General features: G+C 45.9%; 4 protein-coding genes across 9 annotated transcripts; 1 reads left to right on the forward strand and 3 right to left on the reverse strand.

Moving 5' to 3' along the window:
• Positions 1 to 86: 86 nt before the first annotated feature.
• On the forward strand, positions 87 to 4,714 carry LOC147048773 (specifically androgen-regulated gene protein). Of its 2 annotated transcripts, none has more exons than XM_085924143.1 (4): positions 87 to 185; positions 2,993 to 3,126; positions 3,189 to 3,384; positions 3,452 to 4,714. In XM_085924143.1, the coding sequence occupies exons 2-4, from the start codon at positions 3,076 to 3,078 to the stop codon at positions 4,462 to 4,464; spliced, it is 1,260 nt and encodes a 419-aa protein (XP_085780269.1). In that variant the 5' UTR covers positions 87 to 185; positions 2,993 to 3,075; the 3' UTR covers positions 4,465 to 4,714. The 2 variants fall into 2 exon arrangements, with proteins under 2 accessions (XP_085780269.1, XP_085780268.1); XM_085924142.1 differs by lacking the exon at positions 87 to 185 and adding an exon at positions 2,403 to 2,766.
• On the reverse strand, positions 2,143 to 10,164 carry kif17 (kinesin family member 17). Of its 2 annotated transcripts, XM_085924139.1 has the most exons (14): positions 10,019 to 10,164; positions 9,436 to 9,675; positions 9,066 to 9,212; positions 8,860 to 8,961; positions 8,551 to 8,740; positions 7,978 to 8,433; positions 7,694 to 7,764; positions 7,444 to 7,609; positions 7,046 to 7,095; positions 6,850 to 6,971; positions 6,337 to 6,565; positions 5,828 to 6,086; positions 5,499 to 5,708; positions 2,143 to 5,261 (listed from the first exon to the last, which is right to left on the reverse strand). In XM_085924139.1, the coding sequence occupies exons 2-14, from the start codon at positions 9,664 to 9,666 to the stop codon at positions 5,122 to 5,124; spliced, it is 2,373 nt and encodes a 790-aa protein (XP_085780265.1). In that variant the 5' UTR covers positions 9,667 to 9,675; positions 10,019 to 10,164; the 3' UTR covers positions 2,143 to 5,121. The 2 variants fall into 2 exon arrangements, with proteins under 2 accessions (XP_085780265.1, XP_085780266.1); XM_085924140.1 differs by lacking the exons at positions 9,436 to 9,675; positions 10,019 to 10,164 and having other exon boundaries at positions 8,860 to 8,954; positions 9,066 to 9,189.
• A 93-nt stretch (positions 10,165 to 10,257) lies between these two features.
• sh2d5 (SH2 domain containing 5) lies at positions 10,258 to 14,101 on the reverse strand. 2 transcript variants are annotated; one of them, XM_085924144.1, is made up of 10 exons: positions 13,871 to 14,095; positions 13,217 to 13,282; positions 13,073 to 13,153; positions 12,921 to 12,995; positions 12,688 to 12,834; positions 12,359 to 12,559; positions 12,084 to 12,270; positions 11,654 to 11,759; positions 11,401 to 11,560; positions 10,258 to 11,061 (listed from the first exon to the last, which is right to left on the reverse strand). In XM_085924144.1, the coding sequence occupies exons 2-10, from the start codon at positions 13,265 to 13,267 to the stop codon at positions 10,840 to 10,842; spliced, it is 1,230 nt and encodes a 409-aa protein (XP_085780270.1). In that variant the 5' UTR covers positions 13,268 to 13,282; positions 13,871 to 14,095; the 3' UTR covers positions 10,258 to 10,839. The 2 variants fall into 2 exon arrangements, with proteins under 2 accessions (XP_085780270.1, XP_085780271.1); XM_085924145.1 differs by having other exon boundaries at positions 10,906 to 11,061; positions 11,424 to 11,560; positions 13,871 to 14,101.
• Positions 14,102 to 14,571: 470 nt separating this feature from the next.
• Positions 14,572 to 20,232, reverse strand: hp1bp3 (heterochromatin protein 1, binding protein 3). 3 transcript variants are annotated; one of them, XM_085925000.1, is made up of 13 exons: positions 19,929 to 20,232; positions 18,862 to 18,942; positions 18,594 to 18,762; positions 18,090 to 18,167; positions 17,821 to 17,977; positions 17,512 to 17,649; positions 17,370 to 17,429; positions 17,157 to 17,296; positions 16,731 to 16,821; positions 16,502 to 16,661; positions 16,304 to 16,415; positions 15,923 to 16,072; positions 14,572 to 15,777 (listed from the first exon to the last, which is right to left on the reverse strand). In XM_085925000.1, exons 2-13 carry the CDS (start codon positions 18,926 to 18,928, stop codon positions 15,186 to 15,188), a joined length of 1,914 nt encoding a protein of 637 aa, XP_085781126.1. In that variant the 5' UTR covers positions 18,929 to 18,942; positions 19,929 to 20,232; the 3' UTR covers positions 14,572 to 15,185. The 3 variants fall into 3 exon arrangements, with proteins under 3 accessions (XP_085781126.1, XP_085781128.1, XP_085781129.1); XM_085925002.1 differs by lacking the exon at positions 19,929 to 20,232 and adding an exon at positions 19,428 to 19,781; XM_085925003.1 differs by lacking the exon at positions 18,090 to 18,167.
• Between the last annotated feature and the right edge of the window lie 265 nt (positions 20,233 to 20,497).

Consider the following 20,497-nt stretch of genomic DNA (forward strand, 5'->3'; position numbering starts at 1 on the left):
TCACCGAATAAGCGGTAGTAGGTGGGCTTAGTTTCGGCTTATTGCCATGACAACGCGTCTTAGAAGCGCTCACTGACTGGCTGACAGCTTAACCCTCCCTCGCGCAGGTAAGCACCGAAAGCGAGCCCAAGAGGAACACTTTCGCCTCAAACAACCAAAATACATGGAGCATAAACCACTTCAAGGTACGACATTTATTATCAACCTTCATCTTTTGGAATAGCCTCTTGACAGAGGACATGCGTACAAGCTAAAAATAATCTTCAACATCACTAGTATAGAACTAAACGATCATTACACAGCCATGTACTTACTGTACGTATATCTATTCTCAATATGTTAAAATTAGTGATGTGCATTCCTTTTCTTTTAAGTGAACTGAATCTTTAGAACCACATCACTCAAAAGATTCGTTCAACGAATCGTCCCCCACACACACACATACACACTGATCCGTTTTTTTTTTTTTCAATGACACACACAACTAAGCAATACACCTCACAATACACCAGACAAAGAACAATCAAGTAAACACACGGTAATGTCGACAACGGCAACGCACACATTTTTCTCTATAGTATCACATCCCGTGGAAACAACCCATATACATCAGAAAATACTACTCCATCTATCGCGCGCTGCTGATTGGTCGTTCGCGAAGATTCACGAGTGAGTGACAGGTAGTGATGATGTGCATTCCAGTTCGTTAAAGTGAACTGAATCTTTAGAATCGGTGACACTCAAGATTTCTTCAAAAGAATCATTCACCGAATCGTTCGCTACACTTTCTTATTTATTCATTCATTTATTTATTTTTTACCTCATGTAGTGTACCTATTGAAGTGTCCATGAAGTGTACCTAATAACAGGCCACTTCATTAGGGAAAAAGCTTAAGTGAAAGTGAGAAGTGCCACACCCGCCCTCACCCCCACCTCTTGATTGGCTGGTTGGTCTGTGACGTCACACGGACACTCCATTAGGTACACCACCATTTTAAGGTGTACCTAATAACAGGCCACTTCATTAGGGAAAAATCATGGTCAAAAGTTTACAAAAAGTGAAAAGTGCCACACCCGCCCTCACCCCCACTTTTTGATTGGCTGGTTGATCTGTGACGTCACATGGACACAGGTGTACCTAATCACTTCATTAGGGAAAAAAATTTAAGTGAAAGTGAAAAGTGCCACACCCGCCCTCACCCCCACTTTCTAATTGGCTGTTTGATCTGTGACGTCACTTGGACACTCCATTAGGTACACCGTCATTTTCAGGTGTACCTAATCACAGGCCACTTTATTAGGGAAAGATCACGGTCAAAAGTTTAAAAAAGTGAAAAGTGCCACACCCGCCCTCACCCCCACTTTTTGATTGGCTGGTTGATCTGTGACGTCACACGGACACAGGTGTACCTAATCACTTCATTAGGGAAAAATTTTAAGTGAAAGTGAAAAATGCCACACCCGCCCTCACCCCCACTTTCTGATTGGCTGTTTGATCTGTGACGTCACTTGGACACTCCATTAGGTACACCGCCATTTTCAGGTTGTACCTAATCACAGGCCACTTTATTAGGGAAAAATCATGGTCAAAAGTTTAAAAAAGTGAAAAGTGCCACACCCGCCCTCACCCCCACTTTTTGATTGGCTGGTTGATCTGTGACGTCACACGGACACAGGTGTACCTAATCACTTCATTAGGGAAAAAAAAAAAAGTGAAAGTGAAAAGTGCCACACCCGCCCTCACCCCCACTTTCTGATTGGCTGGTTGATCTGTGACGTCACACGGACACAGGTGTACCTAATCACTTCATTAGGGAAAAAATTTAAGTGAAAGTGAAAAGTGCCACACCCGCCCTCACCCCCACTTTCTGATTGGCTGTTGGATCTGTGACGTCACTCGGACACTCCATTAGGTACACCGCCATTTTTAGGTGTACCTAATAACAGGCCACTTCATTAGGGAGAAATCATGGTCAAGTGCCACACCCGCCCTCACCCCCACTTTCTGATTGGCTGGATGATCTGTGACGTCACTTGGACACTCCATTAGGTACACTGCCATTTTCAGGTGTACCTAATAACAGGCCACTTCATTAGGGAAAAATCATTCAAGAGTCAACATTCAAAAATTTTATTCGCCATGTTTGAGCGTGCCAAACAAGGAATTTGACTTGGGTACATCACAGCCTCTGTTCAACATTTAGGTGACTGACAACACTCAGGACGTGTAAAAAATGACAAACATGGTCAAAGCTTCACTTTAGGAAGTGATTCGTTCACTCTCGTTCACTGAAAAGACTCGTTGTTTTGAACGGATCGTTCACTCACGAGCTTTGGTTGTCTTTGAAGTAATATGAATGAAACCTCAGTTGTATGATGCAGACTACACAGCCAAACGTCATCAATCATCTGGAGGGCACGTTCATTTGCATTAGCTTGACATTTTTTAAATGTTATCTCTCGTTCACATCCTGACAGCTGAAGGTCGCTCAGCGTGAACAATGAAGTGCGGTCTTCTCCATCTCAAGAGCTGACAAGCAGCCAAAACCTATAAGGACAAATATTATTTTGTTCGCTCGCAATTTCAAATGGATTTAGTAGGGCTGTGTGTGCTGCAGGTGCAGGCTGCGATTAATGTGATCATGCTGAGGACGATTAGAAATGGCGTGCGTGTTGTAATCTGAGCCACAAACACGACACTAAAATGCACTATCATCACTTGGACTCGCTTTAGGGATACAAAGAATTGGTCTTACTTACGAATAAGTTCGTATAAATCTACTCCATCTTTTTACATGACACAATGCTATCAAGAACTTGTTCAGCACATTTAAACCGTGGCCTGGTCTAAAAATAACTACGAAGGGACGTTGTTGATCATTTGAAAATGTCAACATTGGCAGAGATTTCAAGAAATAACGTTTAGTTATCTCTTAACTCATTGTCAGTGTGTTCTTCTAGAAGTGTCTCAAACTGTTACCCATCATCACAGAGTGACACTGCTATTTTGGACCTTCTGACGTTTGGATAAAATGCCTGAAAAATGAGACCTGGCCAGGTGGGACTGGACTGGAGATGTTGGCTGACATGGACAACACCGGCAGACAAAGCGGACAATCGGCTTTTGTAAGTCTTGTGGTTCTAAACTTCTCCAAGGTGGAAAACCGGATTGTCCTTTTCCATTCCAGAGCGATGATAGTCTGGAGCACTTGTCTGCTGAGGAGAAAGCCTGCCTCATGTTTTTGGAAGAGACCATCGAGTCTCTGGACACAGAGGACGACAGCGGACTCTCCAACGACGAAGTGGACCTCTTGCCCGACCCAGGCTGCTTGGCCTCTCGACTGGTGCACCTGTCAGCCTCCATGAGCAAAACTAAGCTCAATGGTGAGCTCACTTGGACAGTGAAAAATGTTCTTTGCCTCGTTGCTAACAAACATCTTTTTTCTTATAGGTCTGCAAAAGCACAATGCTTTGGAAACCATCAGGGAGAAAGTGGAGAACAAAGCCATCCAGAACTATCTTGTACCAACACCTTTTGTTTTGGCGAGCGGCTCCAATTGTTCTGGACCGAGCGTGAAAGCTGGAATTCAACTAAACAAGAAGTGGCTTTCATTGAGCCAAAAGCCTGCCGGTGTTCACGAGGTCAACGTTCCGAAACCTCCCTCCTGCAAAGCCAAAGAAACCTTTGTGAAGACAGGTGAAAGGGGACCTTTATCCTACGATGCACTCGTCTACCTGCGGAGGAGCGCCTCCACAAAGAAAACCCCTTTATGTCCCACAGTTGATCACACCATAGGCCCTCCTGTCATCCTAGAAGATCCAAACACTGGAAATGTGGGAAGGCTTGACAGAGCCATCTCCAAGGTGAGCAGATTTATGACAGGCCCGCCACCTGTTGTACCCAAACCCCCCAAAATGTTTTCAAATATCCCCGTGAAGAGAGAAAAGGAAGCGACCCCCGCCTCAAACTCATCGTACAGTCTCAAGAACGCCACAGATCCCAAAGTGGTGAGACGGGAAGCTTTGCAAAAGTTAGGCCTCCTCAAAGACCAACACTCAGAAACTACCCAATTGGAGCTCCCAAAGTCTTATATGTCTGCGGGCAACGGATTTTCAAAAAGACCCACCAATGTAAGTCCATTAAGAAGCCCGTCTTTTTGCCAGGCTCCAGCACCCGCTCCTAGGAACAAGGGGCTGCAGAGCAGTGCTAGTTTCCACCACTACTCCAGGGCCACCTCGCTTTCTCATCCTGATCAAGTCAACAGATTGAAGGTGGCCACTCCAGAGCAACCTAGTGTCCTGGTCAAGCACAAAAATGACATGAAGCATCCAGAACTAAAAGGTGTGGTTGAGGATCCGCCAGTCGCCTCCGATTGCGTGACGTACACAGTGATGATGGTGCCTGGAATGGACGCCGACAGAAAAGAGGCGCTCAGAAAGTTGGGACTGCTCAAGGACAAGTAAGCAGAGAAGTAAGTCCACTTCCTGAGTCAAAAGAGGCCATTTGGTAAGAATGAAGAGGATGAAGAACTTAAAGGAGCAGTATGTGTGTACCATGCTTGATGGCTTTCAAAAGTACAAAGATCATTTCTGTCCTTTTTTTCACACAGCAACAAGAAAATTAAAACCTTTGACAGCAACCACTCGGAGTCACTGAGGATTGTCTTACTTGGGAGGCCGGCCCGGCTGTTCTGCCATGATCAGATTAGCTCGAGCGTGGCACGCATGTTAACTTAGTCGACAGACCTTACTGCCTGCTGTGTTGCGCTTTTGCATGTTTGAATTTCTTCCTTGTGTGGTTATGTAATGGCCGATTGTCGCCTTCGCAGGCTGAGGCGCATGGCTTGGCTAATAGGTGTGTGTGTGGGTGTGTTTGTTCTCTGGCTTATATTTCCACGGCAAATAAGGGGTGTCAAGTTCTGAAACTGATACGGCTCGCTTACTGTCAACTCATTCTATGATGGAGGTTGATGAAATGTGACACAGGGCCAGCAGCCCTAAAAGTATCTTTACCATATATTAGTGGATGGAAGAAATGCTAAAATGGTGACTTCAATGAAACAGTAAGATTGTAAAACTAGTGAGGTTGGACATTATTTGTGAAAGTGACACTTGCTTCCGTTATTGAGGAGATTTGTTTTTTTTCCGCTTTGCCTTGGACGCCGGGACGCTCAAGGATTCCAGGCGGAAGGGACGTGGCATGATCGAGTCCAGGCTTGCCTTTGCGCTGCGGTTGGGTGAGAGGGTGGGGCCGTGGGTGGCTGCAGAAGAACAGGTTCTCGTTGACTTCAGGTTCATTTCCTCGTCCAACACAATTGATGCAAAAACGTTTTAATGACTAATTTTTTTCACACCACACAAAAGCAGGGGTGTGTGGACTTTTTATACTCATTGCAATCTGTGGAATTGACAGAAGGTAGTCGCTGCGTATGCTTGTATATGCATCTGCTGATGCATGAAGACCGACAATGTGAATTTTTTTTTTTTAAAAATCTCACCATGTCCCGCAGCTGTTTCACCTCTGAGCAGCTGGCTGGCCCTTTTGAATCTGAAGTAAGTGTTGGCAATGTTTTCACTGTCGCTGCGGTCCAGAAGCTCCTTGTAGCGGTCCTCCTCATCCTGCTGAGGAACACGCGCTTGAGACTGGGCCGCAAGTGTTTCGGGATCGTCAGCAGGGACGATGGGCGGGGAGAGCTTTGAAGGCGCGGCTGAGGGAAGAGGACACGAAGAGCGTCTTGAAATTGACACACAGTCGGGATGCAATACCACTTTCAACGGGCTATGTGAGTCGAGTCCACCTGCATCCCAAATGAGAAAACAACAACACCTGAGGGCAGCGTGGTTCTCTGGACGGTCACGTCGGGAATCCTCCAAGCGGCGCTCTCCTCGTCCCACGCGGCCTCTCGCTTCAGGCGCTCCAAGCTGCTGTAGTTGCAGTCACGGCGAACCAGCGGCGACATGCGCTCAAGCAGGCAGTGAAGGAGCTGGCCCTCGCGCTCCAGGCGACGAATGGTCGCCAGGTAGTCGTTCCTCTCCTCCTCAAACTCCGTCTGCAGGTCGCGGATCTCCAGTTTGGCCGCTTTCAGCTGATTGATTAAAAAAAAAAAAAAAATGCTGCTCTTACAAAAAGAATCATGCTCCGCTTTGACTGACAATTACATCAGTGAGTCTTTGAGTTTTGATTAAATGTGGGTTTTTTTTACTTTTTAATAGGACACATCTTGAATTTGGGTTATGTTTATCTAAAAGACAAAATAACATCATTTTATATTTAGGTGACTATCAATAGTTTAGACTATCCAAAACAACAATAATAATTGTGGCGCAGTGACCGACCTTTCCCTGGACCTTGAGTAGCATTTGCCCTTTGGCGTGAAGCTCCTCCTGAATGGAGTCGTAGACACTGAAGAGCACGTTGTCGCTCTCCTCGCTATTGTCCGACAAAGCTTTGACAAGCTGAGCTTTCCTTTGATCGGCCACCTTCCTCCTCTGCCGCTGCCTCTGCTGGAATTGTTTGTTGCGGGCCTGCTCGCCGCCAACCACCTCTTGCTCCAGCTTCTGTAGCCTGCACAGGAGACAATGAGGTGGCTCAAGTCCAGCTGTGGCTTCTGGCCAGGTGGAGGTCTGAATGTCTTTCAAAGTGGCTTTTAGTCTTGTTGAAATCCCTTTTGGTCAATGTAGCATTTTCCCAAATGAATACTGTTGGAAAGGTATTTTTGGAAAGGCAATTTACAGAGATTTTTTTTACAATTTACAATAAGATAACGATTGAAAAGTGTTTTGGGGATCATGAAATAGGTCGAGCCACCTGAACTGTGCTTGGTGCTGAATGAAAGTAAGGCCACCAACCTCTCCAGGGCTTCTTTCTGCTCCACATCCCCTGCTGTGCTGACACCAGGTGACCCTTCTGGCACTCCATCTGGACTTGTTTGGATCCCTTCAGCAGCACATGGCGCAGTGGGCTGGCTCAGCTATGGTGCAAAGCAGAAGTTAGGCAGGCTTACATGTTGATGGCGGAGCGCTTTTCTTCTTCAAGTGTGTGCACCTCATTTATGCTGTTGGGGGAGAGGTCTGCTGTCACACTGCTGGGGCTCTCTTGGGGTGGGACACAAAGCAAATAAAAGACAAAACAATCAACCTTTTCCTATTGATGGGTTGTGATTTGTAAATTCAGGTATTCTTATTTATTTAGCTATTTATTTATTTATTTATTTATTTATATAATGTCTACATTAGTTCAATGCTTAAGCGCAGTCCACATAATTACATATCATTTTTTTATGAAACATCAAAAGTGATAAATCGCTTGTATTATTGTTGTAATCTGACCTAGATTTCCACCACACTCGTTTGGAAGATCTTTTTCGGTATTTGTAGCAGGTACTTGGTTCCGTATTGCACATGTGTTGCTGACGTTTAGAACTCACGAGTTGTCCATCTCACCATTCTTTGGGGAAGAGCTTCCCCTGGTGGATCTGATCTTCTCCAGGACAGAGAGTTTGCTCTGATAGGAGGTGTGCAGGGCAACAATGTCCTCCTGCAGCTTGGCCTTGGATTCCCGCTCGGCGCTGAAGTCAGCCTGCAGCCTGGCCAGTCTTTCCTCGTAGTCCTAAAAGGCCAGAGTAGTAAGTCAACTCCAACGGCCGTGACGTCAAGTGATATGTGAGCGTGGGAACGTTCTGCTGGAAGCTACCTTTTTAATCTTCTCCTTGTCACCATCGGTGGGGCTGGCGGAAACCTCTCCATGGTGCTCGGACACGACGGCTACAGCATTTAAGCATTCAAACGTGACTCGGCGCAGGAGCATTTGATCCGGCCCGCCGTGTCATTAAAACAAATACGAGCCTAATGCTCCAAATAAAATAGTTGTCGTTGCTATGGATTGAGAAGACTTGAAAAGTCTAGAATACAATCATAATATGAAATGTACTTTTCAGGAATTAAACTTGAAATATAAGAATTCCTCTGTCTACTCACGTGGAACGGGGCCATCAGAGGCCAGCTGGCCCGAGATGAGGGCCCGCAGCTTCTTGATCTCCTCCCGGTACTCTCGAAGCAGCGCATCCTTGGGGTCCTCGTTGATGCGCGGCCGGTTTCGGATGCTCTTGGCTCGGTCGGCGTAGCGCAGCGTGCTCAGGCTCTCTTCATAGTTGCTGTCGGCCGGCGAGAGGCAGGCCACCATCAGGGTTCGTGTGTTGCCGCCCAGCGAGTCCTGCAGCAGCCGGGTCAGTTTGGAATCGCGGTAGGGGACGTATTTGGAGCGGCCGTCCACCAGGGCCGAGATGACGTTGCCCAAGGCCGAGAGTGACAAGTTGATCTTGGTGGCCTCGCGCAGACGCTCGCCCGTTGCGCCCGTTTTGGACTGACGCTCGCTTCCCGCCAGATCCACCAGGTTGAGTTTCCCGGCTCGGAGGTGGTCCTGGCCTGCTGCGTCTGTGGTGAGACAACAAGAGTTCTTTACCGGCGCTATAAAGCTTTTAATATGTCATCATCTTCTCACCTCAAAAAGCAAAGGATGTGTTTGTACAGTTTTTGTACATATGGCCTGACCTGTGCGGCACATCTCTAGGTGGATGCTGAAGATGGAATGCGAGCGAGATGAGTCCTTGTTCATCAAGGTGTAGGCCACGGCGCGGTTCCGCCAGCCGCGTTCCATCACCGTCTCGCACTCGAACACATTGTGTACCGTGTGCATGGACAGGTCCCGAGCGTACACCCCGCGTTCCGGGTGCTCTTTTAGCTAGCCGCAGAAAAAAAAAAGTGGTTGAGGTATTAAAGTTTTGTCCAGTGAGTGTTTCTTCTCATTGTATTCCAAGCACAGACTTTCTAATGTTACAGAGAGTAAAGGACGTCACACACCTCTAATCTCTGCTTGGTGTCGTTGCCCAAGAGGTCTCGTATTTCTTCGTTGTAAATCTCCAAGTAGGACACCCTCACCAGGAACTTGGCATTTTCTGCACACTAGCGCACACAGGCAAAGTTTTTGTCGAACTTTTACTACTTTATACTTTTGATACACGGGCAAACTCTCAAATAATCAATCATGTACGTGCCGCCAAATCCACCTGAATGCTCTCGAAGATGTGTTCAAAGGCTCGTGGGATGACCCCCCGCTGGGCCGGAGGCTCAGACACACCCTGCATCGTGAAGGACTTGCCACTTCCTGTTTGGCCGTACGCAAATATTGTGCCATTGTATCCTTCGGTGACCCCCTGTAAGATATTTAGACATTTTATGTTAAAGGGAACAGATGTAAGTTATTTTTAAATCGCTTGTATGAAAAGAATTGGGTCACATCTCCCACGGGTTGCTATCATGTCAAAGCCAAAAGGTAAGCAGAGCTGCATTGAGTTTTGCTGAATGACCAGATTCGCATCATCAGGCAACATTCACTTGTGATAAGTATGTTTAGCTTCAGATGTTCTTTATTTTCACCTCTACCAATGGATAGGCGCTCTCATTGTACATCTGCTCTGTGGTTTGATGGGTGAAGTAGGTCCCGTCAAAGGTGAACTGCTTGGGGGGTTCGTCGGCCGATGCAAGCTTCTTGATGAAACACTGGCAGCGCTGCAGATCCATGGTCAGCACCATCTTGGAACCCAGAGCTCTCTCCCTGTCATTCAAGGGCCTGCATCGGACTACCACCTTCACAGATTCTGACCCCATGTCAGCCACCTGGAAGGATGATCAGATTCTCAATCACTGTTTTCATTTGAATTAAAATGTGACACTTTTGTGTGATGTGAGACTTTTTTTAAATGTGCCTTGATTAAATAAATAAAGATTGGGAAAATTGAAGTAGCCTTATTGGTTGCAGGAGGCTTTTGTTTTGTTTTTTTCTCATCACACATTTCCTCTTTCGCCTTTAGGATTTGTGGTAGCATCACATAAAAAAAGCCAAAGAATACGCAAAACACATTTGTGAGAATACATCGTAGACAATACTTTTGTTTTTTATAAACAGTTTATGGTGTGCCTAATATGGAGGCCGGTCGGCTGATTTGAATTGACCACTCACCAGAATTACTTGCAGTAGTTTCAAAACTTGATGTCAAACAGTTCCATAAACACGTCAGCTGAAGTTCAGTAGAAAATAACTCGCCTGTTGACAAAAGAAAGCCGATTAAAGGCATAATTTGTTTTCCGCTTCTCGTGTGTCGTTCAGCCTTTTCTGTTGCCACTCCAGAGTGGTTTGGACGGTGCCTAGCAACCAGCAGCCTGCTGTTTCTTTTCCAGGGCGGCCATTTTGCAAGGGGCAGCTTGATCACATAACTGGTGCAAAAGCAATCAAATAAGTTAGTGAATGTGTCGCATTACGCAGTGGGTGCAAACTTGAAATATATATGCCTGTCAACAGAACAGCAGGCTCTGGTCCAGTGGCCATCTTGGTAAGGGCAATTATCACAATATAGCTCTTTGGGTTTCTGTTAAAGTGCTGACATGAGTGTTAGTGATACTGACAAAACAATTTCATTTAAACAAATATATTTGCAGCATCTAGACAGCAGAGGGGAAAAACAGCTTTGCCATCCGATTTAACAACCTGGGCTCTTTCCCATAAAGTTTAAGCAAATACGTGGTCGAAGACAAAGACAAGTACATGCCTTATAAACACTGTGGAACTTGATTTAAAAAATACACGTATAAAAACATAAAAGCAGCAAATACAAAAAACAGCCTTGAACAAATGGCCTATACATTACACATACTTGAAGTGCCAACAGGGTGAATAAAAAGGTGCACTAAGCATTAATACACTTTGGAATGTCCCACCGCACATAATGTGACTTAATGAAAGATGACGTGCAAAAAAAAAAAAAGGTTTGCAGTTGCCCACTTCTAGTGTCCAAATTTTATCCACTTTCCTTGCATAATCCTCCGCATTCTGCTTTTGTTCAAGTTTGTGTCGAGCTCCTGGGTTTTGGGCTCTGCGTAGTCTTCCTCCTCCCACTCGTAGCAGTGGTTGACCCGAGCGCAGCTCAGCCGGCACGGCAGTCCATCCTGGTTCTCCGTGTAATGTTCAATCAGCTCTCCGATGGAACTAAATTCAGCTTTGCATTTCTACCACGTGCCATAGACAAAAAGAACAGACATAACATTTCTCTATTTAGCTTTGAGAAAAAGATGACATTTACTGATTATTTGCCTTTTGCAATTTGTTGCAGTATATTTTCACAACTTAGGCTATTGTGGTATGTAGCCGTAGAAAAATGGAACAATTCCGTAGCGGACCGCGCAACTGGTGACTGGGCCCTCAGTAGGAATTTACCCCAGTTAATCAATATTGATCGCAATATTTATTCAATACTCCTTCTCCTTTGGGAAAGACTAAAATACTGGGAGTAAAGTCATCACAAAACAGATTTGTGATTGAGCTGCACACTCATTCTGTCCGGTTACCTCCAAGAGAAAATTCCCTTTACGTGTGTTTTGAATGAGGTGGGTGATGAGGCCAGATGGGAAGCGAATGATGAGTGATCCGCTTTTGGGTTTCTTGGGGTGCGGGCACAGGAGGTAAGATCCCAAAACGTCATCAGCTAGGAGGGAGTAGCTACTGTCACTGTGACGCAGAAAAAGGAGCATTCTCACCACATACATGTTACCAAGACACCTGAGAAGAAATAGGAAGCAAAAACAAGAAAAGCATACTCACGTTGCGATACCATCCCAACACCACACAGCTTGAGCCAGCGCTTCCTCAGTTTCGGCCAGGCTCGGAGTCCGGGATCGTCTTGCTGGGGTCTTGTCTTGGTCCTTTTCTATTGCACGGACAAGAGAAGACATCCTTCGAAGGTTGTTGCAATGGACACATCTTTTATTGCATGTAGACTGAGCCGCCTGCGTTTCATGTGTGTGTGTGGGTAAGATTCACTGTACTCGCAAGAGGTGAAGACAAACATAGAACATGAGGAAAAACAAACATGTTCCGTCTTGTTCAAGACTCAAACATGAGCACCCGTGACAGGATTGCGAAAGCTCACAAAGAAACACCTCCAGGTGTTCTCCCCATTGAGCGAGCGAGCAAAGGCATTACCTAATCAACTCCCTGAATCTGCAGAGCGCCTTGTGAACTGCGGGCCCACCTTGTGAGGCGCTGAGGCGCTCCTGCACGTGGCGCTGCTTGAGCGGCGTGAACGTGAAGGAGCGGTAAGCCCCGGAGCGCAACACTTTGTTGCGAATGGCTTTCTTGCGCACCAGGGACGGCGAGTAGGTGGGAAAGACCTCGTCTTGGCTGCCGAGATGCTGCTCGTCACAAACCTTGTCATGTTTCTGCATGCGGCCAAAAAAAAAACCAAACGTCAATTGTGTTTTAATAACTGTCTCGAAAAACAAGTAAAACCACTTTGTCTGACGCGACCTTGGATCCGAACATCAAGCCTTGAAAGGGAGCTCTTCTGAAAGACACCAGGGCGCTAACACTGAGCGGGAAGCCATGGTTGAGAAGCGACGGGTTACGTCGAGGTGCGGAGCCGGAAGAAAGTTCCTGGGCTTCGTCCGGGTGCTTCTCCAAATAAGATAGTTGGAAACAGCGGCACAGCAGAAGGTTGAGGAACTGAGCCTAAAAGGAAAACGGACAAACACATACTTTCTTCACCCACGCCAAACAATCTACATCTATCTCGATGAACTGTTTAACATTCTCATTTTTGTGTGACAAAGATGTCAGCTTGCGAGCTGGTCTCTTACGGCTCTGGCGTGTCTGGCTCTGAAAACATGGCAGTACAGCTGGGCGTCGGCGCTGCCCGGGTTGTGGGAGACGAAGGCGAACTGGGAATCGCTGGGCCGAGCGGTGGACAGTGACACTCTACGAAGGGCGTGGGCCATCAGGAGGGTCTGCAGGACGGAAGACAGGTTGGAGCGCATAACCATTGTTAAGTGCAGTTAGAGAGAAGAAAAAAAAAAGAAATTAAGATACATACCGTTTCATCCTCGTCGTACATTTTCACGCCTTTGATGGAGAACTTGAGGTATACAGGCCTCCTTTTCTTGCATGTCTGACAGCAGAGGTACAGCGGTACAAAAAATGGATTTTGAACTTGGAACAATTTGAAAGTCAAGCAGCAGGTCTTACTTTCAGGGTCTTCAGGTTCTTGTGCAACTGCTCCATCTGGTCATCCAGGCAGCTGTCGTCCACCGAAAACGAGCCGACATACTTTGGAGCCAAAACGGAGCATTAGATGTCCAATAAGGGCGGTAATATACTAATTGTACTGACCTCCGCTGATCGGATCACTGCACCATCCTCTCTAATTGCTGTTTCTCCCATGTCGTCGTGAGATCTCTGCACATATGCATCAATGTACAAAGAGGAAGAATTCTATTTGCTGTTAAGTTGAACTGCAGTTTTTGTCAACTTTATCTGATCAGATCAAACCAAAAGAGGAAGACTGACAGACCAAAGGCAGAGATAGCCAATCTGTGTTTAGGATGCTAATAAGCATTGGATTTTTATCCATTTTGAAGGTCCAGATTGCAATTATACATAGCATGTGTTATTTGAACAGTGTTGCGCCTAATGTTTATGCTATGTACTCAAAGTAGACACTGAAATTTCCATCTGGTTTGTCAATCATTCACACGATTTCATCTGGGGAAAAAACAGTTGTAAACATTTTTAAAAATCCCAAATTGGAAGAAGTATAGAATGTGGATGATGGATAACATTTTTCTTGTGTTGCGTCTCACCATATTCCACAATTACAAGCAAGTTGGCGGATATAATGAAGACACTAATTAAAACATTTAGTTCGAATTTTCTCGACAGGTTTTCCCCAGAACAAAAAACAGTCAACAGTGTCTCAACAGTCGCGGACCGTCTCGCTTCTCAACCGAGATCGTCTTCGTCGACGCCCCCGCCGCCTTTAATCACCTGAAGTCCGGCTGTCCGAGTTCGGCTGGTGCTTCGACCCGGGTATTCTGTTCAAGCCGAGATAGCTGGTGGGTATTGGGTTAGAGGAGAGGGCGAGGAACGGGCAGCCAAGTTATGTTCTTTTCACCTTCGCACCTCTCACATTGCTACTTGTTAACGGTTGCGACGTCACAAGTCAGAAGGCGGAAGTAGCACACCTCCACGCGATGGAATTCGAAATAGCTCCGCCCCCTAATTGTTATCACGCTCACGGCTAAATGAATCATGTGCTGTTTCTTTTAAACTTTAGGGTCTAAAAATGTTTGCTCACAATTTAATCAGTCTAGAAACTTGGAACTTATCATTTTAGTTGTGGAAAAAACGTTTTATTCTATACCTTTGTTTATTTACAAATTGGAACTATTTTAGTCATAAAAAGGTCAGTTTCATTCTACTGTAATCTAGTCATACAAGAACTTCATCCAGCATTGTGTATTGTCTTTTTTCACTATGATGGTTACATTGCCTTAGCACACATTTTCTGTTTCTTTCATTTCTGTTCAAACCAGCACTGAAGAGTGCTCCTCAATGCATCAAAATGTAAGAAAACCTAAACTAACAATATCAAAGTACTGTACAGGTACAGCTAATGCACTGAAAAAGAAAATAACACTAATTGTGTTATATGTTCTTGTGTATGGCAGGCAAAGGGGGAAGTCATGTACAAAGAGCCATTTTATTACTTGGAAAAAAGGCTTAACAACACAAAAAATACACATGCAGGGGGTGGAGACGCTACCCTAAGCAGCTTTTTCCTTATTCACAACATGAAGCTGCGCACCGAATTACAGCTGTGAAGCATTAAAACCAGTTTTCTATCACACACATACATTCATATGTATATACATAAAAAAAAAAAAAAAAAACATGGGACATTTGATGTTTGGATGTATAAGAACCGCAACAACGCAAATTCTTTTTTTTTTTTTTTTTTTTTTTTTTTTTAACAGGCTGGTTCTTTGAACCACACTGTTAGAACAGGCTGTAGGTCTGAACTAAAATGACCATTTCACTTCCTGGAATAAAACCAGCTGCCAACACGGAGCGGACCAGGTAAAGAAACAAAAAAAATAGAAAGCTACAAGGCCCTCACTTATAGGATGTCAGGCCTGAGCTGAAGTGCGCTTCTCTACAAACGTATTAAAAGCAAACTGATGGTACCACCTTCTTCTATGGTGGATATGAGAAAAAAATAAAGGAACTACTGCCCCATTAAGAAAGGGGAAGACAAATAAGGGAGCACTGGTGAAAACGGAGGTGGTGACAGACTCAGGGCTCAGTTCTTTCCTCTCTTGGACTTCCGGGTGGACCCCTTGCCAGGTGCTGCTTTTTTGGCAGGGGGCTTACGGCTAGCATGAGCTCCAGAGCGTCTGGACTTTGCTCTCCCCGCTGGCTTCTTGGCCACTGGCTCTTCAGGCTCCACTGGCTCTTCAGGCTCCGCTGGCTCTTCAGGCGTGGGGTCTTCCTGCTTTGAACGCTTGGCAGCGCCTCTTTTAGCAGGCCGCTTGGCTGGTGGTGCTGGCCTGGAGCTCTTTGTAGAGCCCCGCTTCTTCGGGGCCACAGGCTCCTTTTTCAATTCAGGCTTCTCCTCCTTGGGCTCCTCTTCCTCCGGTGATTCTTCTGGGGTGGCAGGTCGCTTGAAGCCCCGTCTGTTCAAGCGTTTGACAGTGGGCGTCTTTGGCCTCTTGGCAGCTGCTCGCCTCTTGACGGGCGTGGTGGCTTTGGAAGCCGATGCCTTTGCTTTCGTCACCTTCTTGGCCGCCACTTTCTTGGCGGGAGAAGTTTTGGCCAGGGGGCGTCCTTTGTCTGTGTTGGCCTTCTTGGCAGCAGGAAGCTGGCGGACCCTGGGAGGGGGTCTCTTCGTGGACCTGCAGTCCAATCAAAACGAGTCACAGACTTGAACATTGAAATGATCATTCTCAACTCATGTTTTACAAATAGGTAGTGATAGAAATTAGAGTTGGGGGTGCACAATAACTATTGGATCGATAAGAGAACAGTTGGAGCACGCACTTCTTTTGCACGGGAGCTTCGTCCTCAGAGTCTTCCATCTCATCCTCTTCGGACTCCTCCTCCTCCTCTTCAGATGCAGCTCTCTGCCTGGACCTGGAGGAGGGCTTGGTGGACACCTTGTTGAACTTGTCCGGATACAGGGTAGTTGGGCTGAACACGGGCCAATAAATGAATTGTCTTTTTTGCTGAAGTAAAGCGAGTTAGTGGTAGTCTGCACTAATAGTCGAGAGGTCTCGATGTTTATTATTTGATTTATTTTCATGGAAAGTGTGGATTGGCCTTTTTGTGCATTTAGTCAATGTAGACAGAAAACCAGTGTGATACATTCATAGTGAGATATTTGAATTTTGAAGAAAAACAAGCTTTTTGAACAAGTATTACCTTGGGTAGAACGGAAAGCAGAGCCTGTAAGTCCCCGTGAAACCATGACCGGTGATCTGCTCCATCCAGCCGAGGACTTTACATTTTGTCAGGGTCCTCCTCAGATTGGCCACTTCATAGTATACACATTCCAGTTTGTCATCCAAAAACATGGCTGGCGGTTTTACAAGCATGTCCACTAGAGGGGGCCAGACTTACCTAGCTGGTACTCCTTGGCATCCTTGTTGGCATCAACTAAATACTTGCGCAGTGTAGTGGTGCTGCACGTCTTGGGCTCGTTCATAGCTGTGATGGCCGCCAAGATGGCGTCCTCCAAGGTGCCGCCTTTCAGGAGCACTTGGTTGCCGGTACGTTTCAGCTGTGATAAAATGGTTTGAGTTAAAAATGCTTGCGTTACTTAGATGTGTAGAAATGAGGGTGACTTTACCTGGAACGTTCCGGAGGCTCCCTTCCCTGTAATTTGCTCCAGTTGTCCTCGCTCCACCGCCTTCACCAGGGCCGACTTCAGGACTTCTGGTCTGGGGGGGAAATCATTGACGGTACATTGAGCCAAAGTTTCACAACAGAAGATTCAGCATGTTATACAGAACGCAGTAAGGCGGTATTTTACTTTCACACAGCAATCTGCAATCAAACATTGCAGCATATACATTATTAGTATGGAAACAACATGTGCCTCAAAGTACTTTGGACTACAAGGCAGGAGAAGAATGCATTCAATTTAAGAACCAGAATGTCCTTCAACACACACATAGACACACATAGACACACACACACAGACACAGACACACACACACACACACACACACACACACACACACACACACACACACACACACACACACACACACACCTGTTCTCGATGTTAAAGCTGGGGAAGTGCTGCTCCAAGTACTTCTTAATCAGCAGGTACGAAGCCTCCTTGGGCTCACACAGACGCGTAATGATGAGCGGCAGAGCGTCTCCTAGCGCCTCCTGCTTAGAGCCGGCCTTCTGCGACACACAGCGCCCGCCATCATCACCATCAGCATTTGTGACATCAATTCTTGGAGCACCAGGCACTTACTTTGGACGCAGAGGTCATCTTCCCGATGGTGAAAGTGCCCGAGAGGCCTTTGCCCTTCAGCTAAGAGCACAATGGAAGAAAAATGTGTTGTGATGAGCAGCGAAGGAGGTTTGAAACGTGCGCCTTGATTTGGCTATTTCACCTGTTTGATGGTGCCCTTCTCCAGGTGCCTCTTCATCGCCTTCTTGATGTGAAATTTCTTCTTGTCTAGCTCCATGTCGGGGCACTTTTTGGCGATGTACTTTATGACCGATTGGTAGGAAACTCCAGACCCTTGTGACTGTACAAAAAGAAGGTTTTGACAATGCTAACACCTACCCGCAGGTAAAGGAAACGGGAAAACTTGAACTTGAAGATTGTATGAACCTTCACAAATGAGGAAACCTCTTTGTAACGGGAGCAAATTGACTTGCATGCGCACACACACAGACACACACACACACACACACACCGTGATGGCTTCGATGAGGAGATGATCCAGTCTGTTCTGCGTGCCGGCGTAATTGGAAACGGGAAGCTTCTTTCTGGCAGTGATGCTGGCCCAGACTGGGATGGTCCTTTTCACCTTCTTGACTTTGGCTTTCTTGTACTTGTAGCCATCCTTCAGCCTAAAAGGGGGAAGAGGAGACAGCGAGGAGAATTGAGTGTCGTAGCTCAACAAAGCCAAGGAGCGATATTTCACTGTGATGGTTCCCACCCTTATCTCTATCGCATCCTCACCTTAGTAGGAGAACATAGCAGTGTGTTGCGCACTGGCCAGCCACGCAGTCCTTGCATTTGTCACTCTGTCCGGATAAACTGAAAATTTGAGAACATCTGTCTTAATAAATAAGTCGTAGCTACTTTAGTGCACTCCCGTTTGCTCAGAAGAACAAGAAGAGGAGACGTTACCACAGTGAGGAAAAGCTAAAATAATAGACCAGATGTTTTCACAATAAAAAGAAAAGTGAGATGAACTTAACAATACCAAAAATGCGATAAAATAGTTTAATCGCTTGAAAGCCCTTTACCCCCGAGTCAACCAAACCTTTTGTTTCTATTGATCTAATCTGCAATCTAAAATCACCTCACAGTGGGAATGTAACATCACACTAGGGAGGAGCGAGCAGCCTGCCATCACACGGTGGAGCTATGGACCATGTGAGCAGATAAAAGAGCTATCAGAGTGAAATATCGCAGCAGGTCCCCCGTTGTGGTGACTGGGCGCACTCGGGGAGAACTCACTCTTTTTTCTCTGTCCCGTCATCCAACTTGTCGCAAGCCCCATCGTCCGCTTTCTCGCCGTTTTCAGCCACGTCGCATGCCTTTGCCTCGCCCTTAGCGGTGGTCTCCGCGGAGGACACGGGCGGATCGCCTTCGACGGATGGAGACTCCTTGGGGGTGTCTTCGTGCACTGATCATCATTAAACAAAAAAAGGAAATTCACGGAAGGTTACTTTGGCTCTATGTTGCTTCATAAATAGCCACGTTTAAGCTCAGAGTTGATCCTCACCTATCTCTACTGCAGCCGAAGGGGGCTTCTCCTGCGCTGGAGTTGCTGCTGCTCGGCGAATCGGCATCACAGGAGGGTGATCTGCAAATGTTTTAGGAAAAATTAGACAATGCTGCTCCACATACATACAGGAAGCTACGGAGAGCTGGTTTGGGCGATCCAACATCTTGTGCATGTCTACCAAACTTTTATCTTGACCAATCATTGATTCTAAAAAGATTAGTTTGTGAACTACTCAAGAAATGTGCAAAGAGGTACAATACTCGATCCCTATTCTTGCAAAGTTGTCTGTTATGCAGGGCTGTCACTATAAGGTAATTTCATAATCAATAATTCTATTATTCCAATCAAGTATCAGCCAATTTTATTTGGCATAGTGTATTACAGTCATGTTTTCCCAATTACTGTTTATTAACAAGAAATGTGCGATTCAAAAGAGAAAAAACTAAACAATCACAAGTGCGGCATGGTGAACACGTCCGCCTCACAGTTCAGAGGTCCGGAGCTTGCTTTTACATGTTTTTTTCAATTTAGGGAAATTTGGTAACGTATTACTAAATATCTACCCAGATGTCCAGAACGAGGTGCAAACGGTGGCAGCAAAGTTGAAATGGTTTCAATCAATCGAAAACCCAAATAATAAAATTCAAAAATGAATAACACCAAATTCACACTATTGGATGGGCAGAAAACAAATGAATTGGGGGGGGTAGTTCAGGGCCCACCACTGTGAAAGGATTCAAAAAGGCAAATTTGACTTCAATTCACGGAGGCCCCGCGCCGTTCAAGAGACTAAAACTGTTAAATACACGAACTCCCCCGGGGGTCGACAAAGCATTTCGAAACGGTTGCTCTCTTACGACTCCTGACCAATGTCGGCGGATAAAAAAATCGCCAATTTCGCCATTTTGTCCTCTAGTTAATGTTCCACGCACACACAGTGTTAACACACATATAGAGCGGTGGTGGTGATGGCGTCGCGCGAGCATTGCAAAAACTCGCCCCGGCCTGCAACAATTCCCACGTACGGCATTCCGAGCTCCTCTGAAACTGCAACACAAACTTACCTTTGACTTTATGGGGAAAACTGGAGATATTCGCGAGATAAAAATGAGTGTACGAGGGTTTATTTCGATTCCTCTGTTTACGGGCCCCGCCCCACTCGAGTGCTGGGTGACGTCAAGGCGTCTCGACTGTCATGGCGCACCGCCGGCCGGCAGTGGACTCTCCCACCCTTTCCTTCACCTCGTTCTTTGTTTTATTAGAACTATCTCATCGAATTAACACACAAATTTCAAGTTAACATCATGGTCAATTGAAATTGATGGGAACAAAATAGGCTTTCCTTCAATATTATGGTTCAAATTGATCCCCGTATGTATTAAAATAAGCCTCTTTTTAACAGTACCCCGTAATTAAAATGCAACTCTTATTTACCGTGGCAAACCAATTACGAGGCTTAGCGGCGACAGGACTACAAACATGACCGTGAATAGGGAGGAACTGCGCCTATGGTTCATGGGAGTTGTGGTCCAAAAGCGTAGAGTTGTTCAGGGAACCGCAAAACTATAGGATTATGTCGTTCATTCATATTATTTTGGAGTTTGTGATTTTGGTACTTTGCAGTTGCACTTAT

This window comes from Syngnathus leptorhynchus, chromosome 11, assembly GCF_054491065.1.
Source record: "Syngnathus leptorhynchus isolate UIUO chromosome 11, UIUO_Slep, whole genome shotgun sequence".
Lineage (NCBI taxonomy): Eukaryota > Metazoa > Chordata > Actinopteri > Syngnathiformes > Syngnathidae > Syngnathus > Syngnathus leptorhynchus.